A 19450-nucleotide genomic window follows, 5' to 3' on the forward strand; every position below is an offset into this window, starting at 1 on the left:
TTGCAACACCGGATCCTTAACCCACTGAGCAAGGCCAGGGATCGAACCCACAACATAATGGTTCCTAGTTGGATTTGTTTCCTCTGTGCCACAATGAGAACTCCTCACTGCATTTTTTATAATTAAATTATTATAAAATCATGGCCAAATATATATATAAATAAAAAGGTAATGACATATATGTTCCTACCAAAAGAAATATTTTGGTGTATGTTACTTCAAATTTTTTCTTTACATACACGTGCTCCCACATATACTTTGCCATCATTTAAAAAAATGAGATCATACCATACATACTCTTTCATCACTCGTGTGTTCACTTAACATATCTATTTCTGTGTTTGTTAACCTCAACCTATGCTGTCATTTTTAATGGCTGCCTAGGAATCCATCAAGTGCAGGCTTCATAAATTATTGACCTATCCTCCAACCAATGGCACTTAAGCTGTTTCCAGCCTTTTGCTGTGAGAAACAACACCAGGCTGAGCATTCTCACATAAACGCCTTTACACAATTGTCCAATTATTTCCTTAGAGGTGGTATTGATGGGTCAATGAGTGTACAATTCTTAATGCCTTAAATAAAAAAAGCTAAACAAAACAGCTAGCCTTGCTGAGATAGGAGGGCCAGAGAGGCATTTTAATAACAGAAAGACACTGCCTTTTAGACCCAGGCAAACAAAACAGCCTTCTGTTGCCCTCCCCCACCTCCCTGCCTTTCTCTCATCCACCAAGCAGGGAAACACTGATAAAAACAACTAAATCCTCTTGTACAAATTCCAGGGTCAAATAGCAAGTGTCTTTGAGACAGAACTACTTCTCGAAGAACTATGGGGTGTCATCTGGAAATGCAAAATGAAGGACCATCAGGAAGTGGCTCATAAAAGCAACACACTCTCCTGAATGGCTCCTGGTGAGCCTGCCACATGGCCCCCCTAGTGTGTGGGGCGGGCAGGCAGGCAGCTTGGTCAGTGACCTGTTGAGCCTGAGGACCTGGTGTGTAGAGGGGACACAAGGGCATGTCTTAGGAAAGAGAAGCCACCCCATTCCCCACCCTAAATCTTGAGGAACCTACAAATAGGATGAAAATCACAAATCAGCAGAAACACTCAAGTGGGCCCACATGCATACACAGAGACACAACCAATGATGGCAAGATGGAGATGCAGCCACTGGCCAAGAGAAAGCAGCAAGAAAGAACATTTCAAAATGCTGCATTGGGTATAGAGAAACATGCAGCCATAAGGGGCTCTCAGCCCTGCCACTCACTGGCAGGGAGACCTAGGGCAAGTCCCATAAGCCTTTAATGACCAGGTGACCAAGAAGCTCTCAGCTTAATCCCAGGAACCTGATTAACTTTGGGGTTTGGTATTTTGAGGTTTTCTTTCCCAGGTTACGGTGTTTTCATTTCTCTTTTTATGATTTCTTAAAAATCTACCATTCAGATTGTCTACCATCTGCTGAAAACTGTCCTGGGAGCTTTCATTATTTCATACTCATGTAATCCTGACTACCCCTTTGGAAGGTCCATGTTATTCTTCATGCTCTCAATGTGCTCAAGGCCACACAATTAGCTGGAAGAAAGATGGTTCCTGGTTTTATCCTCCTGGCACAGAGGCATTACTGAATAAACACTTCATAGCTGAATGAATAAATGCACACATGAATAAATAAATTGTGCTGTAGACTCCTTTCTAAATCCATGAAGTTTTTACTACCTAAGACTCCTTCTGCATGTCTTTTTAATACAAGTTATCTCAGCATCTTTTTTTGAAAATCTGCATACATCAAGAATCAGAAACGAGCAAGACTCTATTTCATCTGTAGGCAGGAATGTGACAGCCATGATGCCCTGCCCTGGGAAAACTCATCAACCAGCAACTAAAGGGTTACACTGAGCTCAGCAGGGGGCTGCCAGGGGCCTGTTCCCAGGCCTGGGTGATCTTAAATTCTGATGGTTTCTTGCTAAATATATAGAGTATCACTCCTGGAAATAAGTAACTTAACATCCCAGGCCTATCGTTTGCTCAGCTGTGCAGAATTTGCATGTTGACCTAGAGCTAGTTTCCTCTAGCTCCAACATTCTATCACCCTATGAGAAGAGAAGACAGAAAGCAATGATAGAAAAACCCAAGTCCAGGGCAAAGTGAGCACTGGCTATGGATAGTGGTTATTGCCCTAAATCCAACATTAGCAGGAACCCTCACATTTTTTTTGAACTTCTGAATCACTTGGCACATTTAATAAACCCACTGATTCTTGTTCCATCTCACCTCCCTGGCAAGAGGGGTTTGTTTGCTTGTTTGTTTAAAGAATTGACATGAGGTTCTCAGGGTACATCTAAAGTTTACCCTTGGTTGCCAATCATAGTTCTTGTGGGGGGACTCCCTAAAGCTGACTTATTTTTGCAAGGGGGGACAGTTTCCTCTCTGGCCAGAGGGACTTCTGTCACTCTTTACCAACTTTCACTCCCTGTACAAAGGCTACCTGATCTGGGAGGTTTCCATGACCTACTGGTCCATCCTTCTAATGGCTGCTGGTGAACTGTGCCAAATCCCAAAGGTCTTTCCCATTATTCTGAGCCTCCTACATCTGAATTCAAAGAAAGGGTGTAAAAGCAGCTGGAAGAGAAACCAGAGTGGTAGAGTCCAGCACCAACCTTTGAAAGAGCCAATCACATCTGCTGGGCTCTGGATTCATCACACAGGGCAGAGGAAGGGCCCGCCATATTGGTCACTGGCAAAGCAAAATCAGGAGGGAGACTAAAAGCTGGCACTGGTGATTTGGAAGGAGGCAATCAAAGGTCCCGATACCAAGAATGACTAGAACCCAAATAAGCTATTTTGAAAAACTGGGACATCTTCTATTGTTCTCAAACCTCATGTTTTCAGATTCCCTTTTTTTGTGTGTTTTTAACTGACCTTGACAATGATTTGCACTTTAGTCCAGAAAATAAATGTCCACTGACTCTGATAATTGATTAAAAAAAATGGACCATGAGAAACTTTTGAATGATAGTATTAAGTAAGACTTCCCTCTATCTCTCCTCTCCCCACTCCTCTCTTTCTCTCTCTCATCCAATGCACACACCCATACACATCACAAATGTGTTGTGGAATACTACAGGAAAGTATGAATTGTCATTACGGATTAGCTATGAGGTTATGGGCAGGTTGCTTCTTCTCTAAAAGCCTCAGCACCTTTACCAGGCACATTGAAGGGTAAAAATTGGGTCCATCTCACAGGGTTGTGGTAAGTATTAAGTGAACTGGTGCATGCCAAGTGCTCTGCCCAATGCCAGTAAAGAACAGGACCCTAATAAACGGTATTTTTTTGTTTGTTTCTCTTTCTAGGGTTGCACCTGCCACATATGAAAGTCCCTGGGCCACGGATCAAATCTGAGCTGCAGCTGCAGGCCTATGCCACAGCTGCAGCAACATCAGATCCAAGCCACATCTTCAACCTACGCCACGGATTGTGGCAATGACAGATCCTTAACTCACCGAGCAAGGCCAGGGATCACACCTGAATCCTTGCAGATGCTATGTCGTGTTCTTAACCCACTGAGCCACAATGGGAACTCTGTAAATGGTAATTTTTTTAAAAAAATGTTGGTATGCTGCCACTTGAGGGCTGAAGAATGTCACAAAGTGCCATTTTTCAATAAGTTGATCAAGGAAAATACTGAGTATCTTTTGGACATATGCTAAGAAATAGAAGTGGAGTAATCACGTATTTCCCATCACATGATATATGTATGTTTTATACCCATGTTTAAGATACGCAGCTGCTATTTCAGATTTGGAAAGTCCAAAAGTAAAGGTCAACATTCTTACTAGCAAAGTCAAAAAGATGTTGATAAAAGAATTTGCCATTGACCTTTCGAGCAGACAGCAGCCTTGGCATCATGCAAGACGCAGGGACTATTGTTTCTGAGTACTCTCCTCCCTCAGCCCTCCAATTCCACCCCTGGGCTCTGTAGAGAGTCTGACAGAATATTTCAGTTATGTACCATGTAGCCCTGAAGGTTAAGAACACGAGACTGGAAGGGATAAATTTGAAAGATGTACAACACCTATGACTTGCATAGGTGTTGTATTCCACATTCTAAGCAATGAATGTCATTTTCTTTCTTTCTTTCTTTTTTTTTCTTTTTAGGGCCATACTTGCGGCATAAGGAGGTTCCCAGGCCAGGGGTCAAATCGGAGCTACAGCTGCTTGCCTTTGCCACAGCCACAGCAACACAGTATCTGAATCGTGTCTGCAAACTATACCAGAGCTCAGGGCAACACCAGATCCTTAAACCACTGGGTGAGGCCAAGGATTGAACCTGCATCCTCGTGGTTACTAGTCAGGTTCATTACTGGTGAGCCACACTGGGAACTCCAATGTCATCTTTTATTAGAGGATTCACTTTAAAAATAATAATTCCTTTTCTGTGGAAAGGTTCATTTGTGCCTTTGGAATGGATTAGCAATGAGATCCTGCTGTGTGGCAATGGGAACTACATCCAGTCACCTATGATGGAGCATGATAATATGAGAAAAAGGAATGTATACATGAGTCACCATGCTGTAAAGTAGAAAAAAAACAATAATGTACTGGGGAAATAAAAAAAATTTAAAAAAATTTTTAAATAATAATAATTCCAAGAGAGACCAGGATATTACATTCCATCACAGTGGAAGAACCTGTTATAGATACAAGATGAAACAATTCATCATTTTAGGAAAATACCACTTGGTTGTGAATTTTCACCTTATTTGGAGATGTCAGAAAGACCCTGAGAAGTTATCTAACTAGGGGAGGCAATGAAGCAACTTTTAAAAATAAAGAGGGAGAGGGACAATTTTTTTTTCCTTTTTACGTCCATACCTGCAGCATACGGAAGTTCCCCAGTCAGGGGTCAAATCAGAGCTGTATCTGAGGCCTATGCCACAGTAACAGCAACACCAAATCCAAGCCGCATGTGTAACCTACAATGGATTACAGCAGTACCAGATCCTTAATCCACTGAGGCCAGGGATCGAACCCACATCCTCACAGAGACAACATCAGGTCCTCAACCCACTGAGCCACAATGGGAACTCCAGGATAAAGTTTTAGAAACAGCAAGTTCAAGAGTTTAAAAAGTAGTATTTTAACAAATATCCTAAAACACAAGACAAAATAGAGGGATGATTTCTAACGATATGCCATCATCAGAGAGAAAGTTACTAGGCTTCAAGGACACTTAAAGTCTGCTTCAAGATTGCAGCCTGAGAAGCACAGACAAGCACAAACATCCCAAGGTGCCCTAGGACACACCCCTGACAATGGTCAAGCCTGTCAGCACCAAGCCTCAAAGAATTTGGCTGGAATAGAAGGAATTCTAGTGGTGGGCATATCTACATTTGATTGAAAACTGGCAGTGCAACCCAGAGCTCCATTCTTATATTTCCTGAAGCCACAGAACATTAGCTAAACTGAAGTTGACTGAAAAAAAATTCCAGCAAGCACACTAAAGTTTTTGTGAGTTCCATTGGTAAGAATTTCCCATAACCCTACATGGTAAAAAAGGAAAGAAAAGAAAAAACCAAATGAATAGAAAACACTAACCAAGAAAACAGAAGCAACTGCTAATTGAAGATCTGGCTACATTAGCCTCAAAGCATTATTAAAGCCTAATCCTTAAAATTAGCAATTTCAGCAAAAGAGGTCAACTCTACCCAGGGTGGGTTTGGAGTCCCTGGTATTTGAGTTTGAATCCTGCATTTGTCACTCATTAACCATGCAACCTTGGACAAGTTATTAAACCTCTTTTTAGTTTATCTGTATAATGGGGACATATCTGTCTTGAAGACTAAATAAAAGGGAGTGCAAATGGACACACTTTGTAGCCTGTGAAAGAGCTACAAAAGAGCACTGCAATTAACCCAGTTCATGCAGCCAGGATCTCTGATTAAGCAAGAAGCAAATACCTGGGGTGTCACATGCATGCCTTCCTGTTGAGGGCTCTCTGCGCGGGGTGCTGCGCCTATAGATAATGTGGGGTTTGTTTTGCTCCTCTTCATCTTCTTGTTCATCGATGGACAGTAGTGGTTCAATAAAATAATCCCCATCATGGGACCGGAATGTGCCCAGCTGCAAATAGAGAAGAGAGGTTGATGTAATATAACTCAGCCACTGGGAGGAAAAGAACAATGGAACGTTGCCAATGGAGTGGCTCCATCTTGCCCAATCCCTTTCCCATGAGGGCTGCTTAAGCTGGAAATACTGCCCACATATTTGGAGAAGCAGTTTGGAGTTTTTTTGTTTGTTTGTTTTTGCTCTCTGCCATACCAGGACATTACCCTTGATTTCACTCTATGTTATTGCATCTGCCATCCAAATTTGTATCTAAAAAATATTTCTGGAGTTCCCGTCATGGCGCAGTGGAAAGGAATCCAACTAGGAACCATAAGGTTGAGGGTTTGATCCCTGGCCTCCCTCAGTGGGTTAAGGATCTGGTGTTGCCATGAGCTGTGGTGCAGGTTGCTGACGCGGCTTGGATCTGGCATTGACGTGGCTGTGGCGTAGGCTGGCAGCAACAGCTCCGATTAGACTCCTAGCCTGGGAACCTCCACATGCTGTGGGTGTGGCCCTAAAAATACAAAAGACAAAATAAATAAATAAAATACTTTTTTGGTGCTCAAAAGACAAAATAAATAAATAAAATACTTTTTTAGTTCTCATTTCACTCCTGCGGGCTGTTGAAAGAGAGTTTCTGTATGTTAAGACAGCCTGGAAACTTAGGGACAAGTGTGAGATCCAAAGGGAAAAACTTACTCATGAAAGCCTTATCACTACTTCAAAATCAGGAAGGATATGCTGACCAAAAGGCATATCAGGGTGGTGCCACCTGTGACAATGGCACAGGACTCTCTTACTACCCCTTTGCAAGAGGGAGTAACATGGGACCAGACTTGGCAGTCAGGCTGCCTTTCCTATCTTCCAGTCCCAGCCTCACTTACACACCCACCTGGGGCAAGTTTCTTAACTGCTGTGAGCTTCAGCTTCCTTGTTTGTCAATTAGAAGATAAAAATACTGTCTCTTATTTATTGTGCAGATTAAATGAGATCATGCATACAGAGTGTTAAGCAAAGTGACACCTTGTAAGGGCTTAGAACACATGAGTGGCCTCTGGGGTTGCAGTGTTAGTCTTTAACCACCAGGATACAATTGGCATTTGCCAATCATTCTAAGCAACTTGAAAGAGGTAACTCTTTCTCCTCCCCTTCCCACACACCCACAAATTGTGTGGGAAGGTTAAATCACCCAAACCAAAAGCTACAAGAGCACTAAAAAGTTCCTTGTGCCATGCCGGTGAGCAGTGTTTCAAGGAAGAAAATCAAGCTCTTCTTTTTGTCCATTGTTCCTTTTCCTCTAGCTGAGGAAAAAAAAGGACAGAGGCCATGACTTTCCTCTGGACACAAGGAAATGATTGTCCTCGAACGTCAGAGGTAGCATCAGCATCATGCAGGAGTTTGTTAGACATTCAAATTGCATTCCATCCCACATCTGATCTACTGAATCAAAGTATCTGCAGGTAGGGCCCAGGAATTGGAATTTTAGAATTCTGAGGCAGGATAAAGTTTTCAAGTACTAGGCTAAAATACAAAGGTTGCCAAACCCAGCTAAGTGTCAAAACTGCCCAGGAAGTTTAAAAAAAAAAAAAATTACAGGAGTTGTCATTGTGGCACAGTGGAAACGAATCCAACTAGGAACCATGAGATCGCAGGTTCAATCCCAGGCCTCTCTCAGTGAATTAAGGATTCAGCGTTGCCGTGAGCTGTGGTGTAGGTCACAGACATGACTCAGATCTGGCGTTGCTGGTGTAGGCCAGCAGCAACAGCTCCAATTAGAGCCCTAGCCTGGAAACCTCCATATGCCATGAGTGCGGCCCTAAAAAGACAAACAAACAAAAATTACACTTGGGGGTATTACCCTATATCTGCAGATTTGGAATTTCCAAAGTTGAGGTCTAGAATCTATTTTTTAAAAGCTCTCCATGTGATTCATAGGTCACTGACTTAATAAGGAGACAGCTCTAGGGTAGTCTGGCATCAGAATAAGAGAGAGAGTAGCTGGTTTCCAGAGAAGAAGTGATTTAACAAGTTTATTTTCACCCAGGCATCTTTCATCTTTCTGTTTTCAACACACAACTCACATGTTCTCTGGGTACAGAGAAGGAAGCAGGCCACAACACGTGAAAGCAACTAGAGACAGGCTATAAATACTGGGAAAAAATCTGGCAGTTTTGATTAGTAAAAGGGGAAACCGAGGCCCGGGGGAGGAAGTGACTTGTCCTAAGTTCCCCCTCAGTGACAAAGAAGCAGCTGCATCTGAATCATACCAGGGCTGAATCTAGAATTCAGGTACCCTGACTTCGGACCAGTGCTTTAAAAAAAAAAAAAAAAAAGCACTTTGAAATTCCTCAGATTCAGTCTCTGGTCCACGGTTAACAGCCTGGGTCAGAAGGACTGGGTGGGAACCCCAACTCTGCACTCAACTAGCTGTGAAATCACTAGCAATTCCCCAACTCTCAAAGCCTCAGTGTCCTCAGCTGCAAAATGGATTGTTCAAGGATTGGGCCATTGTGAGGATTTGGATGAAATAATGCAAACATAAAGTACTTACTACAAGACTCATAATAAGAGTTCAATAAATGGTATCAATAGCAAGCTAAATTAATTTTGTGGTGATTCACAAAACAGCTGCTTGATTGAAGAGTAATCCTTTCTTGGTTAAAGTCACCATTCATTCAAACATTGGTACTAAATACAACATTCAAAGCTCCAACTTGGGAGAGAAATAAATTGATGCTGACCCTGCTGCCAAGGTAAAGGGGATAGAACAGGTGTACCAGGAGCTATAACACAAGGGAGCGCATACTAAGCATCAAAGAGAAATGCAAGTAAGAGTCTAGGAAAGTGGAGAGGGAGAGATGACAGCAGGCTTAAGGACTAGGAAGAAGTTTCTGGGGGAAAAAATTTGAAAGAAAGGAATGATTTGAGCATGTGACATTGGGTAAAACGACCAAGTAAATCCAAAAGGTCCAAAGGCCATGAGGTAGGACTAGGATGGGTGGGAACTGCAGAGAAAAGAGCAAAAGCAGACTGCCTGAAATACAGGATTTGTGAAGGAAGCTTGATAGGTGAGACTGGAGGATGGGTGAGTAGGTACCCCTGGAAGGTGTGAGAAGGGGATGTGCCAGGGGTGAGAACATACATTGTCAATGGTCTGAAGTGTCAGATGACAGTTTATAGTTGTTCTAGGTGATGGGAGCTCTGTGAACAGGAATAAGTCAACAGGGCAGCGATGTGATCTTGCACCTTGTCATCCTTAATCTGTTAGCAGTGTGTGGCAGGGATTAGAGAGAAAAGACTGGAGAAGCAGCAGCCAGATGGAAATATTTCTTAGACTTTAGTCCCAGTGAGAGAGGTAGAGAGGGGGAAAGGGGTCTAGAATGTTCGGAACAGGTGAGAAACATCTGAGAGGTACCTCATTACTGACGGTGGGGTGGGGGTAGGGGGAAATGTTGGCAAGACTCACTCTAAAGAGGGAAGGATTTCCTGGAAGGTTTACTGCCTAGGAATGCCATATCATCACTGCTGTTGAAGTGGCTAAGGGGGCGTCTTGGGAGGAAAGATAAATTTCAGAAGGAAGACAAAGGAGCAAGAGTTTTGGAACTAGGTTCACTGATAAAGATAGTAATAGCTAGCTCGCATATTTTCAGATGTATGTGGGACCCTCCCCACCATGCCCCACCCCCGAAAAGCCAAATTGCCAATTACACACAATAAAATGAATTCAGCGAGCTCTAGGCATTCAGCCTTCCTGAGGTCCGGGCCCTCAATTCCCTAAGAGAGTCACTACTTGCAGTTCCACGTACGAGTCACCACCTAAAATTTCCAACAGAAATGAAGATCCTGCGCAGCAAAACATTTATATCACTGTTGGGGCCACTTAGCGGGGTGTGGAGGCGGGGAGGGAGGAGGAGTAAGGGCTGTTTACAAACTTGACGTACACGCTCAGTCCTATCGGGAAGGTTCTGGGATTGGGGGTTACAGCCTTGGGCTCTGGGGCGCTCCGATGCTTTGGGATCCCGCGCCCGACTTAAACCCACCCAGACCATACCTTTTCAAAGGACAGCAAGATTCCAAGCATCTCGGGGCAACGGTGACTCACTGCAGCGCCCTCACCTCTTTCGCCAAACTGCCGTCCCCGCCGACCCCCAAATAATCTCAGCAACGCGCCGCGGCTTCAGGCGCTTTGCCAGGGGAGAAAGGGGTTCAACTCCATCCCCATATGCCAGCAAGCTAAACGCCCCACCCGCCTTCGGAGTCTTCAAGATTGCCTCGCTCCCCAGCAGACCATTCGGCTAAGGGGCAGAGATGGATAGGACACCCACATGCGGCATTCTGGATCCACTAAAAGCAGCGCGCAGAGGAGGCAACCAAGCGCTTGAGTAAGTATTCAAGCTCCTACTTAGAGAAGTAACGGTGGGGAGTGTGAGTGCTCTGGGGAAAAGTAATCGCATCACCCGGGCACCGAGCGCCTTGCGCTGGGAGAGCCTGGCTCGGGATAGTTTCTGCGTCATAGCGCGTAGCAGAAACGCACATCGCTCGCGAAAGTAAAAAACAGCTTTCGCTCAGGCCAGAACCTTACCGCGGTCATGATATTTGAGGAAATATCATGACAGGGCGGACGCCGTGAAGGACCCACTGGGGGAAAAAAGGGGGCGAGGGGTGGAGGTAAGCATAGGGTCGGGGTACCAGCTTGGATCCCCTGCTCTGCTGCGTATTTTGCTACGCGGGGATGTGGTCGCCCCGCCCTCTCGCCCTCCCTCTCTCGGGAAACGTGCGCCGCAGGCTCTCTTTTTTGATTCTCTGAAACCTCATGGATCGTAGAAACCCCAGAAGAACTGAAATCTCCTCCAGGCAGCCTTTCCACGCTCTCTCCCATTAGTTCTGTTTTCTGGGGCCACCCCACCAGCAGGGTGCAGAGTCGGACTGCGCCGCACCCCCACTTCCAGTTTCCTCCCTAATTCGAAGCGTCCGGGGCAGGCTCCGCCCTCTTCCCCGCCCCCGGGGCCCTCGGCCCACCCTTCCGTTCTTGGGACGGGACCTGTTCCCTGTCAATCCAATTCAGCCTTAGGGTTCCCGGCGCGTGAAAAAAAAAAGGCTCTAAGAGAACTCGGGGACTCTAGATTACGCACCGCCCTTCATGACAAACAGAAGGAACTCCCCGTACCCGAGGCTGGGGATCCTCACCCCACACCCCCGACTCAAGACTTGCCAATGAGGAGTCGGGTTCTCGCGCTCAGCTGCTCTGCTCCTGGGCGGCTGAGTTTGCCGCACGGAAGGACAACACTCTTCGAGTTTGGAAACTGACTTCTCAGCCGCCTGCTGGTTTGGGGCAACGCACAGCTGAGTCGATTTCGGACCCTAGAAAGCTCGGAAACATCCAGAACCTCCCGGTGGCGGATGCGTGCGCTCCTCTCGAGTATAAGCGCATGCACCAGGCTAGCCACCCAAACCGCAGGAGGCAAACTAGTTTGTAGCTGATATTTAACGTCAGAACGGATATGGCGCTGTGAGGGTCTTAGGCTAGAGAGCAGTTAACTCTTCCAGAAGCGGGAGAGGAGGCGGGAGGGCAGTGAAAGGATCGTACACCCACTTACCATTCCTGAGCAGAGGCTGATGACCGCCGTGTGCTCGGCCTTGGTGTTGACATGTCCTTTGTAGAAACAGTGCTTGAGTTCCGCTTCCTCCTCGGAATAAAACTTTGTCTGGTTCACCCCGGGTGCCCCGAGGAGGGTGACAGTGAACAGCGGAGCGATGAATCCCGCATGAGCGGTGAGATTAAATAAAAATTGCTGGCCGAAGGCGGAGAGGCGGTAATGCGCCTCGGAGGAGGTAGCAGAGGAAGAGGAGGCGGCGAAGGTAGGCCAGGGGTCAGAGGCAGAGTTAATGCTCCGTCGCCTTCTTTTGAAGTGTACATTTGTGGGAAAGGGTTCTCCGAGAGCGTTCACTCGGATGGGAGACGCGATTTCAAATTCGCTCAGGGTCTCTAATAATTTCACTGTGGAGAGAAGCAGAGGTATATGAACCAATAATGCGATTTTACGCAAGTTTTACTTTAAAAATGAAGGTGGAGGCTTTGTCCTGAGTTATTTCCCAGCCCCCCGCCAATTTGAGCCAGTGCCTTCATCTCAGTCCCTGGCACATATTCGCTCAACACCTACTACTATGTGCCAGGAACAGTGTTAGGCATTGATGATACACCATTCGGAGCTAGACAATGAACAAGTCAAAGTAGTTAAGATGATTTCAGATCCTGACAAATACCCTGAAAAAGTAAAACATGCCACTACATGGTGCCCCCAGTTGCTAAGTAACTATAGTTTAGGGCCTGGGGTGGGGAAAGAAAAAAAAGGCGGGGGGAGGAGAACGACTAAGTTCGTTCTACAGTGTCTCTCTCTAGAAATTGGCTGGGAATGACCTAAAGGGAGAGGCTGCAAAGCGGGACATAATTCTTTCTAGGAAAAGGAGAGAGAGAGAGAAGGGAGCCTCCACTACTGGGTGCCCGCTGTGGGACGCGAAGGCTGGGGAGGTAGCGTCAGGGGCGGAGGGGTCCCGGTGGCCGGAGCCTCGTTACCTTGCCTCGGGTGCAGCCTGTCCTTGCGCACGGCCGCTGCGGCGTCTGGGCTCCCCATCTCAGCCAGGTCCCGCACCAGGAGCGTTAACAGTGTGGCCCAGGATACAAACTGCATGGTGCTTCCCACCCCTCCCCCGCTGCCCCCCACCCCCCTCCCTTCTGCCCTCCTTGGCTGCGGCGGCTACGCGAGGCAGCAGCCGCGGAGAGCGCGCGGAACCCGGCGCCCGCCGCCAACTTTTGACTTTAGGAGTTGCTGAGGTCTCGCGGCGAGGGTCCCGTCCGCGATCGGCTGAGCAACGCCGCCGCCTGCCGAGAGCTGAGCCGCTTGGGCTGCAGGAGGAGCCCGAGGAGCAGGAGGAGAAGGAGGACTGGGGCTCGGCTGCTCGGCCGCATAATGTCCAGGGAACCGGCGGGAGAAGACGCGGAACGTGCGCTCCGAGGCGCGCCGGGCGCGCTGTGCTGGCGAGGGTAGTGGAGCGGCTTCTTGAATGGGGGGCTGGGGGGGGCGGAGGCGGGGGGGGGGGGGGGGACCGCGGGTCCTCTGCAGCTCAAATACTCCCGGTACCCGCCTCTAGGAGGAGAGGGGAGGAGAAAACGGAGCGAGCCGGGACCGCCTCCTCTCAGACTGTGTCCCCTCCTCGGCTGGCCCGTGCGGGACTCCCAGACGGCCTACGCTTCCAAGAGGCGGGGGTCCCAGGCGGCGTGAACGCCCGGGCAGCCGATCGCCGTCCCGCGGCCTCACGCGGATGGGCTTTTCTGAGATTCTCTGCCCTGCGTTGGGAGAGCAGAGAAAGTTCTCTCCCTTTTCTGGCGCTAGCAGTATGTCTCTCGCGTCTCCTCTCTCCTCTTTCTCCCTGTCTCTCTGTGCAGCTCTGTCTCTGCTGCCCTTTCCCTTCTTGTGGTCTTTTCTCCTATTATGCCCCTCTCTAGTGCCTGCATCTCCCTCTTTCCTTTTCTCTTTCTTTTCTGTCCCCATCTCCTCCTCTTCTTTCTTCCCCGCTTTATGAATTTCTTTCCCTGACTATTCCCTTTTAGTTTCTTACAAGTGAAAGTGGCCTAGCGCTGGAGCGCCTTCCCTTCCTCCGGTTTCTCCCTGGGGACGAGATTTGACATCTAAACTGCATGCACCTCTCTTGGTTTTATCGCCCTAAACCAAGAGGTTTAGAGTTAGGGTTCTTATCTTGCAGTTCGGGGTGTGTTTAAAATTCAGGGTCTCCCGAAAGTTTGGCAAAACTTTAAAGCTGTTCTTTCCCCAATCTCTGTCTCCATTGCCATAGGGTCCTTAGCTTTCTGTAGGTCTCCGGCCCAAAAAAGGTTAAGAACCGCTTTGGAAAGCGAGAAGAGGCGGGGATTTCGGCGCCCCCGAGTGCCTCCGGGTTTAGAGATAGGCTCGGGGGTGTGGGTGGGGGTGCGAGGGGAGTGTCGTCTACCGAGGGGAAGCACCAGCGCCTGGAGGGATTTCTCAATCACTTCCGCTTGCTCTTTGCCTGAGAGATGCTGTGAGCAGCTCAAAGCTGACACTCCGTCTTGGGATGCAAATTTGGAAGTCAGAAATTATGCCAGAAAGGGAGGGATGTGGGATGTGTGTGCGTATGGGGCGTGGGGGGTTCTTTAATCCTGGATATTTCGAACAATTTCTGTAAAAAGAGTTACTAATGAATATTTGCCCAAGAATCCCAGAACTAGAGTTTTCTGTTGCTTAGCTGGCACTCGGGGTTGAAAATATCAAAGATTGCCAACACTGGGAACCAAATAGCAATATTTTATAAGTATCTACTACTGCGGAAACATTAATGCATATATTTCTCCTTTTGTAGAGGTAAGTGACTTGGTAGGACTAAAATTGCCTAAATAAGTTGTTAATCAATGTTGCCATCATCTAACTATATGATTGGAATTTATGATGGGTATACATGATATAAAGATGGCACAATAGAAATACCTGTCAAGCGTACAGCTAGCTTTTTAAAGGATAACGTTTAAAGCTGTTTCTTAAACCTTCAAAGTAATTGACAAAAAGACATTTCTAATACACAATCTTTCCTTCCATTATGTAATAAAAATTCCTCAGTTACAGTGTCAGATTGGCTGAGAGTTTAGCAGAATAGAAAAATATCAAGAAAGCAAACTATCAGCTGATTCCCATGGAAAATACTCTAGGACCTCCACTGTAAAGTTACATAAAAAATGTAGCACCTTTCAATATTTCCCATTAGACAATTTCCCTCTTTTTCAATTTAAATCCCTCCTGATAGGGAATTTAACGCTGTAGGAATTATTATACGCAAGGCTAGACATTTCCATTGTGTACTGTTTCTCCTTAGCTTTCTTTCTAGTACTTGGCATTAAAGGATGAACTTTGTTACCGTTCTTTAACATTGCTCCCCTATAACTCAATCATTTCCACAGCTGAAAGGGATGAAAATACAAAGTATGGGAGTTCCCCTGTGGCTCAGTGGTTAATGAATCTGACTAGGAACAATGAAGTCAAGGATTCGATTCCTGGCTTTGCTCAGTGGGTTAAGGATCCGACGTTGCCGTGAGCTGTGGTGTAGGTCACAAATGTGGCTTGGTTCTGGCAGTGCTGTGGCTGTGGTGTGGGCCGGCGGCAACAGCTCCAATTGGACCCCTTGCCTGGGAACCTCCATGTGTGGAGGGTGCGGCCCTAGGAAAGACCAAAAAAAAAAAAAAAAATGCAAAGTATCTCTTGCAGCCTGCTGAGTTGACCAGAGCTTAAGTTTTTAAATTTCTCATCCTCAGTGAGTAGGTTCATCATTTAAGTGATAATTAGCTTACCTTTTAATTTACATTCATAAACAAGTCTCAAAGAATCTTAGGAAGATGTTTGAAATAACAAGAAATGAGTAGGACAAGTGAGCTAGCAAACTAAATAATTCAAGGCAAAGTCTTGTCTGAATAATAATGTTAATAATCAAATTTTATTGAGTGCATACCATGTGCTTAAACCATGTGCATTTAATTTCTCACAGTGGCCCTATGAGACAGGCAGTACCTGTAATTTAATTTTACAGATAAGGATGTTGAGGTCTAAAAAGGTCTAAAAAGGCAAGTTTATAAGGGTCCTCCAAACTAGTAAGTGACAGACATAATTTAAATTGTTTTGGCAGTTTAGTCCAAGTTCATAATTATATATAAGGAATAAATGATCAGAAGTGGTGCTAGGTTTTAGAGGGTGGTTTTGGTGAGAATCATTGAGAGAACTGCCTTGATTGTTTTTGTTACGTATACTTTTTCTTTAGCTCTCTATCTCCTTTTTCTAATGTTGAGTATTTTACAGTAATCATTTCAGTGACTTCAGTGATATTTCACGGTGTTTTCCTCAACATCTAGTACAGGTCTGGCTCACAGTAGGAGCTTAAGAAATTTCTTTTTTCTTTCTCTTTTCTTTTTTTTTTAGGGCCGCATCTGTGGCATATGGAGGTTCCCAGGCTAAGGGTTGAATCAGAGCTACAGCTGCAAGCCTAGCCATAGCCACAGCAATGCCAGATCCAAGCTGCATCTGCACCCTATACCACAGCTCATGGCAAAGCCAGATCCTTAACCCACTGAGCAAGGCCAGGGGTCAAACCTGTGACCTCATGGCTCCTAGTCAGATTCTTTTCCACTGCGCTGTAGAGGAACTCCAAGAAGTATTTATTGAATGAATGAATAGATATAAACCTACTTTGTTTCAATTGTGATGAAATGATGTATCACATTTATAATAATACAGTTAGAATAATCTATATTAAAATACATATGTAAGTTAATAAATGATAAATAAATTTATACTTGATATCCAAAGTTCAGGCTGGAAAGTCACTAAAATAACTGTTTAGAAAAGAATCACAATGATATTTTTTAGATTTTTGCTATATACATTGAGTTGTGTACAGATTAAAATATATGTGTACTGATTCTCAAAACAATGAAATAGAAATTATGAAAGAAAAAATATATTTATATGCCATTTGAAAGGTGGTTCTATAAATAGGAATATAAAATTACCTGAGTACAGGAGGGCAAAGTGGATTTTCTAATAATTGGCCTCTCACAAGAGCTTCCTCTGAAAGAAGAACAACTTGTTAAGGTCACCTGGAGTTAATGCAGGAGGGAAAGTTTTGAGCCCATTTTCTTCTCCGAGGCTTTACTGGAATTGAATGTTATTGTAGGTTAAATGAGAAGCGTCTTTGGCTGCTGCTTCATGAAAACTGAATCCCAGAGGAATGACCATTGAGATTAGTCACTGGGGAGAGATAGTCTGGTCAATAGAAATACGAACAATGACATCACAAATGACTTTGCAGAACGCCAGTGAAAACAGCAGGAAGGAGATTTGAAGCAAAGCCATCTATTTCCACAGCAAGGGAAAACCCACCCCCCCCCAAATGATAGGGAGAGACCAGGAGCCAGAATTAAAGTGAATAGTTTCCTGAGTGGTCAGCAGTGAGTAGTTTCAGCAATAGATAAGCCATGGTACTGGGTAGCATAGGATTCTGGTAAATGAAGCACCAAGCAGGAGGTAGCTGACCTCTGAGGCCTTGAACAGCGCCCTCAGTGCCCTCTCTGATCCAGTTTCATGTTTGCAGAGTGGAGGTGGGGAGACACTGTGTCATCTTTTACGTGACATGGGGGACATGATCTTAGTATATTTTTGAAAGCCTTCAGATACTGATTTCAAGCATAGCATAACAAAGTAGTTTATATCCTTAGTAATAATAACATGAGATTCTTTTCACTGAGTTCCTACTTTGTGCTAGTTATTTAATCCTCCTAGCAGTCCTGCCCTGTTCTACTCTCTACACTTTATGTACGTTGAAAAATACTCAGCCAAGTTAAGTGACCTGCCCAGCATGACAGAGCTAGAATGTGATGAATTGGAATTTGAACAGGAGTCAGTTTACCTCCAAAGCTTGTCATCTCTGTTCATCAGAGCAGCCTAATGGCACAAAAATGTTCACTTTTTTTTTTTTTCTTTTTAGGGCTGCACCATTGGCATATGGAGGTTCCCAGGCTAGGAGTCCAATCAGAGCTATAGCTGCCAGCCTGTGCCACAGCCACAGCAATGTGGAATCCAAGTCACGTCTGCAAGCTACACAACAGCTCACAGCAGTGCCAGATCCTTAACCCACTGAGCGAGGCCAGGGATCAAACCTGCAATCTGCTGGTTCCTAGTCAAATTCGTTTCTGCTGCGCCATGACAGGAACTCCCACCTAACTGTTCTTGATCTTTCAGCCCTTACACCTGGCCTGATGAGTATCTGAAAGAACATTTTTATTTAAAAAAAAAAATCCTTTTGCTTTAATGCTAAATTTAAAGTTCTAAATAACTTTTCTTCAGCCTATATGTCAAGTCATAGTCCCAGTTTTTAAGATGGCTCTAGAGAGCTCATGACTAGCTTATGGCAGTTCCACAAAGGTGTTCACTCACCAGGTGTTCTCTGCCTGCTTGTCATTCCAGAAGACCATACTTTAGCTATTGCCCAGACCTTGGAATCCCAAACAAATCCCATTAATAATCCTTGAGATTCTTTGGGCCTCAAATCCTTATTCTGCTCCCTCTAGTATCTGTGTGATAAACCTTCAGACCTGGGGTTCAGCATTATAACTAGGAATGATTCAGAAGTGCAGGACTTCTAGCTCAGACCCAAGCCACTCTTAAACTGAAGCTTAATTAGAAAACAATACACTGTGTGCATTTTCTAAAAGTGCAATTGAACATGGACAGTTGTTGGAGATAAGCTTGCATGGAATCTTGACAATGCTCAGAGTTTTGTGCATGGCACCAGAATGCTGCATGGCTGCTGAGCCCTGAACTTCTCCTGCCTTGTTTCTTTGACCATTTTTTGTTCTTGTTGTTTTGCTGTTCTTGGTTAGCCTTTGAACCACATGAGGGCAAATCGCTCACCCCCACCACTTTGTCCGCTTCAGGGTACTTATTAGGCACTCAATAAATATTTCTTAGATGATGGTATTTACTGTTGCCACAAACTGTTTGTGGTTATCAGAGCTGGTGCTTCTTTTAATTTTTAACAATTACATTTTTTTTTCATTCACATATACCCATACATAATCCCAGGCATGATGGAGGTAATCTCTGTTTCTCACAATACCACTACTCATGGGAGGGAAGTCCTGCTTTAATTAGAATCTTATCATGATTATTATTTTCTGAAGTAGCAACGTCAGGAGCTAGTCTTTCCCCAATGCCTGCTTTAGGATTGTGAACATAGAAAGTCAGAGACTGGTACTGTGGTCCATTTCCATATCCTTTCCACACTCTGAAAAGAGGGTAATAATCAGAGCTGCCTGGCTTGAGGGGATGCTGTGAAAATGAATGCACTGATGCCATTGCAGGCTTAGTGGCAGGCAGATAGGAAGTGATCACTAAACATCCAGATCATCAGTCTCACCTGCTGCCTAACCCACCTGCTAGGTAGGCAGTATGGTTCCTGATTCAATTTGACAGAGAAGAAAGATGGCAGCCTAGCTCTTCTGCCTCAGTTAATAGCCTTCCACCCCTCCCCCACCCTCATCATTTTATGGGCCCTTCTTCTACTGGCAAAGAAACCATGCCATGAGGGTGCTTATGTTTCATTGACTATATATTTTTTCATTCTCCTTTCACATTCTTGCTGTCAGCTCTCTTGTCTTTGTAAGGTTTCTTTTCCTTTTTCAACCAGCCCTACTCTCTCATATTCTACTTAGATTAGCAGTTTATAGAAGTCTGATTTAGCAATTTTTTCAAGCATTGGGCTTTTTTTTTTTC

At 45.1% G+C, this 19450-nt stretch overlaps 1 protein-coding gene and 1 long non-coding RNA gene across 5 annotated transcripts in view; one reads left to right on the forward strand and one right to left on the reverse strand.

The window, feature by feature from the left end:
* The window catches only part of ADAMTS9 (ADAM metallopeptidase with thrombospondin type 1 motif 9), a 174109-nt gene extending 160734 nt beyond the window's left edge, over window positions 1–13375 (reverse strand). The window contains exons 1-3 of the mRNA XM_047778629.1: window positions 12682–13375; window positions 11705–12105; window positions 5960–6122 (exon numbers count right to left, since the gene is read on the reverse strand). Coding sequence (XP_047634585.1) covers window positions 5960–6122; window positions 11705–12105; window positions 12682–12796 — 679 coding nt within the window. The 5' untranslated portion in view covers window positions 12797–13375. The remainder of the gene's footprint in view (window positions 1–5959; window positions 6123–11704; window positions 12106–12681) is intronic.
* LOC125126365 (uncharacterized) overlaps window positions 10017–19450 on the forward strand; it is a 277061-nt gene continuing 267627 nt past the window's right edge. The window contains exon 1 of one of the 4 annotated variants that reach the window (XR_007134617.1): window positions 10017–10489. This is a non-coding gene — a long non-coding RNA (uncharacterized LOC125126365). The remainder of the gene's footprint in view (window positions 10490–19450) is intronic. The other 3 variants (XR_007134613.1, XR_007134616.1, XR_007134618.1) reach the window with 3 other exon arrangements.

The sequence above is a fragment of the Phacochoerus africanus genome, chromosome 1 (assembly GCF_016906955.1).
Source record: "Phacochoerus africanus isolate WHEZ1 chromosome 1, ROS_Pafr_v1, whole genome shotgun sequence".
NCBI lineage: Eukaryota > Metazoa > Chordata > Mammalia > Artiodactyla > Suidae > Phacochoerus > Phacochoerus africanus.